At 45.3% G+C, this 11,681-nt stretch overlaps 1 protein-coding gene across 1 annotated transcript; it reads right to left on the reverse strand.

Moving 5' to 3' along the window:
* On the reverse strand, positions 1-11,069 carry LOC128140543 (p53 apoptosis effector related to PMP-22-like). The gene is made up of 3 exons (XM_052784484.1): positions 10,660-11,069; positions 3,182-3,325; positions 1-2,558 (listed from the first exon to the last, which is right to left on the reverse strand). Exons 1-3 carry the CDS (start codon positions 10,868-10,870, stop codon positions 2,323-2,325), a joined length of 591 nt encoding a protein of 196 aa, XP_052640444.1. The 5' UTR covers positions 10,871-11,069; the 3' UTR covers positions 1-2,322.
* Positions 11,070-11,681: the final 612 nt, after the last annotated feature.

Here is an 11,681-nt window from a genome sequence, read left to right on the forward strand (position 1 = left end):
GTCAGTTAAAACAGTTTTAATCAAGCCACCACATCTGAAAGGAGTGCCACATACATTAGTATCACTTGAGAGTAATTAATGACTATTTGCAATAGCTTTCCCCCCCCTGAACATCCTAATTGTGTAACATGCTGGTTATGCTTCTACCCCTCCCAGTATATTCAGAGCCAAGTTTACTTTACATTTGTGCTTTTTTGACAAGTTATGACGATGCTTATAAAAAAAACATACAAAAGACTTAAGTTATGCTAAACCCTATTATCATATCATCCTCCCTCTCATTAGGAAGGGTGTCCATTTTCTTACGTCTTTTCTCCTTCTCAGCTTTAGCTGTGCAAGGATCTTCCAGACTTGGGATTCTCTGCTGTGTTTTGAATTCACTAGAAAGTAGGTACTATCATTACTCATGATACAGATAAGTCTACACAGTATTCCCCACCAGCCAGTACTGTACAGAAAGAAAAAAAAAAAACAAAAAAACCAACCAAAACACACATTTGTCACAGGATTCTCTTCTTCAGCAAGAATTATAAATACAGTTGACTGTATATGCCATGACTGAGCATCTAACACGGTCCTGAAGTCTGCAGGTGTTTACGCTCTGCCAAGTTATAAAATACAGGCCTGGAAGGGACCTTCAGAAGTCACCTGGCTTTTCCAAAACAGGATCACATGCAATATAGAGAATTACCGAATTTTAAAAGGTGTTACAAAACAGAAAGCTATACAACGTATAATACAAGGAATATTGGGCAATGAAAAAGCTTAGTTCTAAATGACTTTAGATTTACAGTATGCTGGTTAATGCTTTATAAGTTCTATTTTGTACATGTGTATGAATACATATACCCACACACTTACCCTCTCCTAAGTACTGAGTTCACAATAGTAAGAAATAAGTCCCCAGCTGCTCGTTACCTAGAGTAATGCACAGCATTTGCTTTCCACCCTACCTGTACCCCCCTCAGAAATCTGTCTCTGCTAGAGCTACTTCCCCCATAGCTGGCAGAGGAGCTCCACAAATGAGCCTCTTCCTTCTTCTTACCCAGCTGAAGCAAGCTCTGACAAAGATGACAGACCATAATTAAATCTGCTGTAAGCTGCTGCAGCTCCATGACCAATACAGACATGGCTCTGCCTCACTGGAATACTTATTTGGAATTGCTGGCTCCAGAAACACAAGCTAGGAGCCGGCCAGATTACTCCCCGAGACGGGTGTCTGTGTGAAGTTTGCATATGTAAGTCGCTCACAGAACTGCTTTTCTATTTTTACCTGTTATACCTAGTGACTCATAAAGCATCCCCAAGTTTACTAAACTCTGGAGTACCTACAGTGTGCTTTAGAAACTTTCGGAGGTTTTCAACACCTTATGCTAAGATTTCCCTCCAAAGCACAGCTGATAAATAAAACACTGCAGTTTTAAAAATGTAGACATAAAGAACAATGTATGTTTCTACTCAAAGGTATTTTCTGTTGGTATCCCTCAAATACCATGTATGTAGTTTAACATCTGAAAGTTTATTGATTCTCTCTGTGACAATGTATATTAAGTTATATGTGGCTCCATCACAAGTCCTGCAGTGGCCACAAAAACACCAATAAGTGTTACATTAGCCACTGTTATACACACCAGCTCCATGCTTTAGAGAAGACCTCCATCCAATAGCACCAACTGGTGGAAAATAAATTTTAATTTTATTTTCCCCTTAATTCAAATAGCTAATAGTCAACAATAGTCCAGTAACAGGAATGAGAAGAGATTCTTAGGCAGCAGGTGACTGCAACAGCCTCAGGGAAGTTCCTTCCTTGGGACTGACTTTGGTAGAAGAAAAAGCATTCTTTGGAAGGTTGGGCTTTTTCTAGTACCATTTAAGGCAATTTTGTCAGAGGTGAAAACAAAAATAACTTACAGGTCCCTCTAATGTGTTGTTTAAAATACCTCCTCCCCCTTTCTACACTTGAAACACTACATCTTTATTCATCAGCAAGTGTTTGATTAAAATAAGGATGACTCAATTAGTTGGGAGGGGAAGGAGCTAGTAAACCACCCAAACAGAATCGACATAAGAATACGTAAATAATACTTTAGGTAAAAGCTATTTGCTTAAAGATGCCAATGTTTTCACTCATTTATTGCCAGGACTAGTAAGAAATAGAATGGTTTGTATTGGAAGGGACCTTTAAGATCATCTAGTTCAATATAATAGTAAATACTCTGGAGAAATAAGGTGGGTTTTTCCAGTCTCCTATAATCACACCAAATTTACATCAGAGGTGCTCCTCTGTTGTTTTGACAGTTGATTGTACTTGGATTTAATCTTTCAATTTAAGTATGGTGCTCTCTCTGGGGAGGAGTAGTAATAGGTAGGCTTGATGTTTCCCAGGACTTCATCTTCCCAGTTGGGGAGGCAGCAGAAGAAGAAAGCACAACCTATTACGACAACAGTGCTGGCCCAGCCAAAGCCATAGGCCCAGCTGAACATGTTATCTCCCATCAGTGGAATTTCTTCAGTGAATTTCACTGGGTAGATGACCAAGCCTATGATCTGGAACGCAGCTAGAGAGAGAAAGAAAAGAGGAGTAAATGACAACGAATGTATTACATTTCCCACTAAAAAAAGGTACCTGGAGATAACTGCATATCCTTTTAAGATATGTAAGGATTAGCATCAGTCCTACAATCAAATCTGCATTCTTACAGAGGTATGTGACTTCTGGCCAAGGCAGATCCCCACACCTATCTGACTGCAGCATTGCCAGGTTGCTGAGGCACATAACTGCATGCCCTGACCAGCCCTGTCCCACAGCCAGGCACTGTGATCCCTGCAGAGCCAGTCACGTCCCACTTGTACCACAGCCTCATCGCTCCTCCTCCCCTTGGGAAGGTGGGAAGAACCCAGGGCTCTCAGCTCCTAAGTCTTATCATGTGACATGCTGGGTCAAAGGTGTTCGTTGCCCCCATACACTGCTTTTGGGAAAGTGCTAACTGACAAAGGCCACTGGAGCTTCCCTAACCATTATGCTCTCAGAGCGTAAATCAACCTTCCCTTGTCCCCCATGAAAATGAGTCATAAACCAGACAAAGGCAGCTTATTTCATAAGGGAGGTTCCATCTAGCATATTTTTCTGCTGATGCCTGTTTTACATCTAAAATAACCTTGTCTTTGTGCCCAGCCTTACCAACAACAAAGAGCAAGCCTCCAATTCCTCGCACAAAGTTGAAGCGAAGTATCTCAATTGAGAATGCGATGACTGCGAGGGCAAAACAGATGACCAGGATCACAAAGCCAACGAGGTATGTGGCAGCTGCTGCTCTCCCCCATCCTTGAAGAGAAAACAAGAAAGATGTTGCACACATCAGTGCACTGAACTGTAGTTCGTTGTAGGTCTTTGGTTTCCTTTAATCATTTTTTGTTGAAATCCTTTCCTGTAAGAAGCACGCCCTATGTCAAATCAATACAGGATGCCTCCAAAGCACACAGCTCCAGAGCAGAGAGGCACCATCGTTGGTGGAACAGCACAGAACTCCCTAGAAGTAGCACAGAACTAGTGCAGCATGGTAATAGAGATAACACCTCCAAACACCGTATCTGTGAGAGACCCACAGACCTCTGTGCAGATAGGGCACACAGCCGCTGAGAAGGTACTTTATCCTTACTGTTCCTGTTTGACATGCAAATTTACAAAACCACTTCCATGCATATGGAAGTATGAGAGCAGACAAGAGGGTACCACCACAGGAGATAACTGCTGGGAAATAATAGTGCTGTCAGCATACAACTTCTTGCCTGTTTGTTTATAACAAGAATAATGCATGTGGAGCAAAATTAGCATGACCAAAAAGAAATAGATTTGGAATAGCTGAAGTGAGAGATGACAAAGAGAAAGTTCTTGAAGATAAATATCTATTCACAGCTGAAAAAAACCCTTAGAAACAGCTAAAACGTAGCAGGTGGAAGAGAAACAGAAGAATCTGAGGTAAAGTGGAAGAGTCTTCTTTGAATCATTACTTTGACATTTGATGGGACAGGGTGGTGCAGATTCTTAGGATCAAGCAACTGCAGCCTGGAGAGGCTCAAGCACAAAGCAAGTGGCCTTATCCCAGCAGAGCAGCACCAGCACCCAGAACTCACCCATCACAGGCCAAGGCAACAAAGGGAAAAAAACCTCCCAGAAAAAACAGCCAGCAATTCCCTCTTTGCAGTAACACGGGCTTGTGAAAAGGCCCTCATTATGGCCAGACCCTGTTCTCTTTAGAAACCAAGCCGAAGTTCAGGTGAGCCCAACGCAAACAACAACAAGCAACGGTGTTCCTGCCCTGGGGGCAGGATACCTGCCCACATGGGCTAAACCATACGATTAGTGCTTTGTTTTCCAGTCAGCTGTCATCACAGCTCAATTCCCACATCTGCATAACATGGGTTTCTACTTTCACATATTCAGACTGAGGTAGGGCCAGATCCCCAGCTCCCTCTAATGTAAGAATAAAGAGAGCGGCAAGATCTAGATCAGAACGTTTTCCAAAAAATGTGTCTTTCATCAGAGCTGTCTGTTCCAACACAGCTGAAGCGCTCTGGAGACACCCTGCTTTCAACACAGCCTCCATTCTTTCTGTGCAAAAACTAAGACGAAAAAGACGGTAAGACAGAGAACCTTTTCCTGAAGAGTTACAATCCTCCACCTTAACTCACGTACATACTCTACTAGTTGCATAAATGGGAAAAAAACTATAATTTGAGACAGAGAATGCAGTAAAACCGTCTCAGACACCTCTACTATGTACATCAATTTACTCTCTGAAAGTAAAGCATTGTTTTACAGCTGTTTTCATTAGATCAGTCTGAACTGGTTTCTTTCCTCCCTATTCCAATAGGAAAAGTGAAATACAGCAGCCATCTGTCAGCCAGATCTCAGCCCAAAACCTCCAACCACCACCACCTGAAGACAGTCATGCTGGCATAGAAAGGGTAAGGAAAAAGAGTCTTCTTTCCCCTCTCCCTTCTTGGAGCTACTCAAGACAGCAAAAACTTTTCAAATTAGTTCTCCTTCAGCCGATTGTGCATGTTTCATGCCCCTTCCCTAAGGGAGGGGTGAGGAGGGAGGGAGGACACCTGATGAGCATCTGGAGATTAAAGCTATGTCAGTGGTCCGATAAAATCTTTCCATACAAAATATTCTCTGACATACCTAACGCAGGTACTGGATATTGTCTCCAGAATAGGACTTATTTAGGGATAAGCAATATAAAGGAATATTTAGCCATTACACACAGCCAGCCCAGGAAAAGTGATTCAGACTAAATGACCTAGGAATGCTATTTATCGATATTTGCCCTATTAAGAAAAAAAGCACAACAAGAAGGAACACTTAGTTATCAAAGCACATTCCCTTTCAGATGCATTACATATGCTGGCACAGCGTAGGAAGCCATGTCTGGCATCTGCCTGGTAAAATTTAGGTTGCAAACTCAAATACACTTGCAGGTTAGACACCTTGAGGTTTGGTGCAACACAAACATGACTGGAGGAGATACGAGCCAGCAAGCCCCCCGTGCTCTCTCTGCTATTTCCATATCCTCTGTGCTTACTTCATGAGCGTAACAAGCTTTTGGATACAGGGCAGCCCCAGCTCCACTCACAGCAATTTATTTTCTTGTCTCTGGTGATATGAAGATGACAAACACATACAGCTGTAGGACATGTCTTGTCAGGAAGATTAATATTATGCCCAGCTTTGTTTCAGGTCTTCAGAAACAGGGCAGTAGTAAGGCACCACCATTATGAAATTCAGTGGGTTTTGTGCTCACGTGTGACAGAACTCAGTGCTGGTGACCCCATAGCTTCCTCTCCTTCTCCTGCTGGTTATCTTCTCCAGCAGCAGCAATCAGTGGGTTGCTACTGACAAGACCTGATAGGACTGAGTCATAGGTGCTGGCCACAGCACTGGATGGGTCTGCTCTGGGCTGGACGAGACAACAGCCATCAAACGGCCAGCCTACCACATGAGCACTGGTGGGAGTCATGGTAAGAGCAGCAACAAGGTCTGGACTTGTATATATACACAGTGTAAGAGAAATCTCAAAAAATTATTAAAAGAGTTCTTTTAATAAGTGACTGATGGAAGAGGTTGGGGTAGGAGGCTGCACCCTGACCGAGCACAGGGTGCAGCCCTGGCACACTCCTCTCCCACACAAACCATTACTACCCCATCAACGGGGAACGCTTTCAGCAGAGGGACTGCTGTAGGGCCCCAACTGAAATTGCTGTTTCTCCATGTAGGATCTCCCTCATCCCCATACCTATCAAGTCAGGCTTTTCCAGCTACTTTTCCTCCCAGCGGCTCCTGAGAGCTGACTGAGCCCCGCAGGCACCCAGCTCTCCTGTCTCCGTCGGCAAGATCCTCCACCTACAGCTCCCGGCTGCTGGGAAGGGAGAGGTGTGGGTTTGCACTCTCACTATTTGCTGCCTTAAGAGCCAAAGAGACCTGCTTACGCTCAGAGAAAGACAGATCAGCCCCAGCTTCTAGCTGATTTGTGCTCCAAAGTACCTTGTAATCACGAGCTATTTAGCCACAATTCAAGTTTTCCATAAAGCCAGAAAATTCTCAGGTCCCTTAATTTGACAGAGAGAGTACTTCCTACTCAAAATAGGCATAAATATGATGTCTGTTTATGAAATCAAACAATAACGCTACAGTAATTTGGGGCTGCATAAATAGGAGAGCAGAAAAGCAGAACAGTTGGAGGTATTAGCATTCCCTAGGTCGGCTTTGCCTCAAATAATAGTCAAGTTCTTTGCACCTAATCAGCAGAAATGTATTTATCAATTAGGTGGTGTTGAAAGAACATTAAAAAAAATTGTTCAGGGGCTGAAAGGCTATAATTATTAGGAAGGATTAAGAGTTTTATGACGTAGCTTAATTAATGATGACTCTGGAAAGGAACTAAGCTGCAAATATCACGCAAATTATTATCTGAAGTTAATGATGAGCACCAGTAATACAATGAAATTTAAAAAAAAAAGCAAGCAACAGAGCCTTACTGTTAGGTGTACTTCCTGATTTTATTTGGCTGTGCCTCAGCCCCACCAGGGAGGGGATGGAAGCTCTACAGGGTAGGATATTTAAATCCAGATTTCCTTGTAGAAATGAATAAAAGGACTGGGAAAATAGTCTAGCAGGAAGATGAACTGCTACAGGATTTGAAGTAACAAGCCTTTCTCATCTTTATTCACTTAATTACAAAAGCAGAAGCTAGTTTGTTAACTTATGAATAACTGGAATCTTAGGGTAGAAGTTTTTACCATGACATGCATAGATGAGGCATGTTTTTACACTGTAGTTATAATATTTTCTCTGTATATAAATGGCAGTAGCAATTCTTGTTTGGCCTTGAGAGCTCATTACATAGAATGCCCATAAATATCTGCTTTTGTTAATGAAACAAAGGAGTAGTGGACTGAGAGCAAGAGAGCATTGTCAGTAACATTTTCTTGGCCACATAATGTGCAAAATTCCATGGCAGCATGACTAGTGAAGGGAAGGTATGTGCATACCCACCAGAAGCACAGGACAGCCCAGAATCAAAGGTTTGCTGGGAGGGCTGGTTGGGAATTAATACTGGGAATCATGGCTCTGTTTTGGCTTTAGGAGTGCAGGAAAAGCAATTGCTATACTACCAAACTATTAAATAAAAGACCACTAGTACAAACTTGGCTTCAGCCACTTGACTCTGCCGGGAGCTCAGGAGAGGCACAGTCCTATAAATTTCTGACTTTTAATGCCTGTGGGTTGCTAGCAGGGGAAGTGTGCCTGCCCAGGGGCCAGCAAAGCCCACTGGCGGGGACAGCAGCCTCACCTGCTCGCAGGGATCTTTTACTAGGGAGTTGGGGTAGATGTTTAGTGGGTGTGGACAGGGACACCAACTGCTACACCTCTTCCATTAACACTTTCTGAGCACCTGCACTCGGCTGACACTATAAACTAAGTTAGTCTCGAATACATCCTGGCATTGTAAATCAGACAGAAGCATGCCTGAAAAGCAGCATACTGAAAAGATAAGCGTACATGTAATATTCCTCCTTTATTTACCTGGCCCTTCAGTGGACACAGGCACTCAGCTTCACCAATAATCTGTGGTATCAAAGTCCATGCCTGTAAGGACACAGGTACAGTGGCATAACCATGGTGAAATCATGATTCACAAAGGCTGGGCTCCTACTTCTGGGTTCCACTTTTTTTTTTTTTTGGCACTTACTAAGGATCCAGATGAATGCCTCCCTTCTTCTAGGTTGGCTGTTGTGTACTTAATGAATACCAACTGGCTGTTAGGAATATAAGAAAGAGTTAACCTCCATGGGATCACCTCTACCTCACACATACACACCCATCTTTTACAGTGATAATTCAAAGCAAAGTCCCTGGGAGCAGCCATTCAGAACCAGGAGGACACAGCCACCCACAAATACTGCTCCTAAACTTACAGCCTCACCACTATAAAGACAATCACCCTCTTCAAGTAACCACATTGCAAACAATCCTTGTCATATCTGATGGCTTACTGATATGTTTTAAACACACAGCCAACAATTTAATCCTGCAATGGTCCAGACTAAGTCATCATGAGTCATTTTATAGCGCAGTACAGCAGCTTTGCCTTGCAACATTTTGATAATACACAGATGCTGCCAGCCAGGTACTTCCCAGACACAAACCAGTATAGAGCTCTAAACAAAATCCCTTCCCCGCCTCCTTACCAAATGACATCCTACTCTTCTTTTCCCTTTCCACTTCCCTCTCATGTGGCATTTGCAAATGTGCATTAAGAAGCAATGCAGTTTAAGAGACACTCCTATTTGCAAATCTTTGTTTGTCTGTTCCTGCCCTTTTTTCCCCTTTTAAAAAAGAGTGATTCGGCTGCTTTTTCTCTTCCTCTTCTTAGTACACATGCTGCAGCTCAATTAAGAAACTGTCTAATGGAGCTTTCTATTAATGGGGATCCACTCTGAAGTTTTCATTTCATCAGGAGAGGTGCAGGATGGTTAGTGCATAGTAGTTATTTTATGCAAAACACAAGTTATGCATCTCAATTAACTTTTCTTTTCCTGCAGCAGTACTGTAAATGCCTGCTAGGCATTTTTTCCTTTGTAAATGCCCTCACCTATTTTGAGCCTAATTGCATTAGCATAGAAAAAGGGAAACAAAATAAATCAAACCTGAACTCATATGTTACATCCTGTCTCCAGATGCAAATAGTATTCCAGTAGACAGCGGCATAGATGTCATGAAAATTAGGGAAGAGGGAAAGTCAAGTTGGTATTAAAGGCTTAAATAAGCAAAGTCAAGGACACTATTCTTCTCTGACAGCTTGTTAACTAGAAAAAACAGCAGAAAGTTGCTGTTGCCCCACAACACTCAGGGCTGACACGAAGCACACACCCATCAGTACTCAGGGACATGAGAAGCAGCATCACTACAGCAGAAAGCAAATTTCAGCAGCTCTACTGTATTAGCACTTCTTCCCTGTGAAATGCAGATTTCAGCCACTCTGCACTAGCTTTTCTTCTGTCTAATGGGGGAGACAGATATTTTTGCCATACTAGCCAGATTTCTTCCACGTACAGTAAAACCTGCAGTCATGACCTGGCTGAGAAATGAAGCCACTGCTCTTACGATATATTCTTTGCCTGAGTGTTGCAATGAAAAGCTTCTGGAAGTCAGTCTGCCATGCTCAGGCGGCAAGGAATCTGCACAGGGAAGCAGTCCCAGCTCTCCCGACTGAAACACGCCCTTCCAGCTTCCCAGTCCCCAAAGTACCCTCATCCAGGATCTTAAGGCGGGTCTGCTTATTTGTCCAGAAATACTTTGTTTGAGGGAAAGGCGGATGTAATCAGACCCACATGTTCTAGCAAAACCCAAAAAGTCCCCCCCAAACAACAGAAACTGGGAGCGTGCAGTAAAAATATTACATTTGCAATGCCAGATACGGAAGCAGCTCAGCAAGTTACAACAGAGGCATAATTACCCCCTGGTTTAGGCCCCAGTGCAATAGAGAGGTATACAGAGGAAACGGCATTTTTTTCTGCCTGCAAACCCACATCAGGCCATTTTAAGCTGTAGGTTGGGAGGCATCCTAATAGCCACATTGCCTTGGCCGGGCAAGGTTAAATTAAGGTGCTCTCTTCCCTCCGGAGGGCCAGGGGAAGACCATTTTACTATTGTCTAGGTGTGGTTCTGCATAGGACACCCTGCATGAAGGTTTCCATGCTCGCCATCCGACCAGCAAGGCCAGCGGCACAGGGAGGGGGAGCTGCCTAGTGCCAGGCAAGGCTGCGGGGTCTGCAGCCTGCAGATAGTTGAGAGAAAGCAAACCGAAGACGGAACTTGTGGCCAGCTGTCTCTCTTACTTTGGCTGTAAAATAACTTTCAAAAACCAAGACACCGACACCCTGGCTTCTCAGTGTTGTGGCGCTAGAAAAGATTGCTCTGAAGCAGCCTAGACCTGTACTTCTTTGCTGGTCGAAGCCCCGAAACAGCACGGGTACTGGTTCTGCAAGGGAAGCTCCGTCCCAGACAGCAGCTGCTCTGCCACAGAGGTGGGCAGACGGCTCGTGGCGTCGACACTCGCCGCCCCCGGGCCCGCCGGAGGGCTCCTGCCTTACCATAGTCCATGAGGGACTCGCAGCTCCAGTTGAGGTCCTCCTCGCCCCGCGTGCAGCTCTCCCATAACGACGCTTGCTGCACGTAGGGCCCCGACTCCGACTCCAGCCAGCCCCTGCCCGCCAGGGCGATGATGCCCATGATGATGGCCAGGCCCAGCAGCAGGGGCAGGAGCCACCTGCACCTCCAGCAGGCGAGGCCGCACACCACCATCCTGCCCGGCCGGCGGCAGAAGCGGCGGCCACCGAGTGAGAGAGAGCCCGAGCGCCGCGGGCGGGGTACAGCGGGGACGCTCCGCCGGGACGGGAGACTGCGTGCGTGTCGGTCCGAGCGGGTTTTTAAGGCGCCGGGGGAGGAGGGAGTCCCACCCACATTCCTCTGACTAAGCCTGGCGGCGGCCCCGACCGGTGGGGCCGGCGGAGAGGAGAGGAGAGGAGAGGAGGGGAGGCGAGCGAGCGAGCGCCGGGCCGGGCCGGGCCCCGCTCCTCGCTCTGCCCCGGCTCCCTGCCAGCCCCGCGAACCGCCCGTCCCCTCACTCGTCCTCCCCGGACTCAGCCGTGCGCTTAACCCCTCGCCGGCTGCCACCCTCCCGCGTCCGGACCCGCTTCTCCGTCGTGGCCCCGCCACCGCAAAACGTAACCCCGGCAAAAGCTTTCGGTTCGCCCTGGGTTTCCCGAGCCCTGCCCTCCTCCCGGGTGTTGAAGCTCATCTTTCTGTTCGCTAGATAGACGGACCGGCATAACCCAACGTTGATAATACTAATGATGTTAGCCACTTCAGGTACCAAAAGCTTGCTATAAGTTGCTTTGCAGTTGAAATGGTCAGCTTCTTGCCCTGTTTTTGGACAATTTTAACGTAAACGAGAAGAAGAAAGGTGTTATATGAGGATGGGAATGCGACATTATTCACAAGGAAGCCATCGCTTTTCTGGTGCCAACCTCAGCATTAAACAAATGCATGTTTCCTAATGGCCACCTAACGAGTGCATGATTGCAGTTGTGCTCTGGCTTCCAACCAGGCTGCG

This window comes from Harpia harpyja, chromosome 4 (assembly GCF_026419915.1).
Source record: "Harpia harpyja isolate bHarHar1 chromosome 4, bHarHar1 primary haplotype, whole genome shotgun sequence".
Classification (NCBI taxonomy): domain Eukaryota; kingdom Metazoa; phylum Chordata; class Aves; order Accipitriformes; family Accipitridae; genus Harpia; species Harpia harpyja.

Excerpts from the sequence above, each read along its gene's own strand:
- LOC128140543 (XM_052784484.1), bottom strand. The coding sequence starts at position 10,870 with ATGGTGGTGTGCGGCCTCGCCTGCTGGAGGTGCAGGTGGCTCCTGCCC. Across the intron at positions 3,326-10,659 it reads CGAGTCCCTCATGGACTATG|GATGGGGGAGAGCAGCAGCT; the intron begins GTAAGGCAGGAG and ends TTTCTCTTCAAG. Across the intron at positions 2,559-3,181 it reads AGGCTTGCTCTTTGTTGTTG|CTGCGTTCCAGATCATAGGC; the intron begins GTAAGGCTGGGC and ends TTCTCTCTCTAG.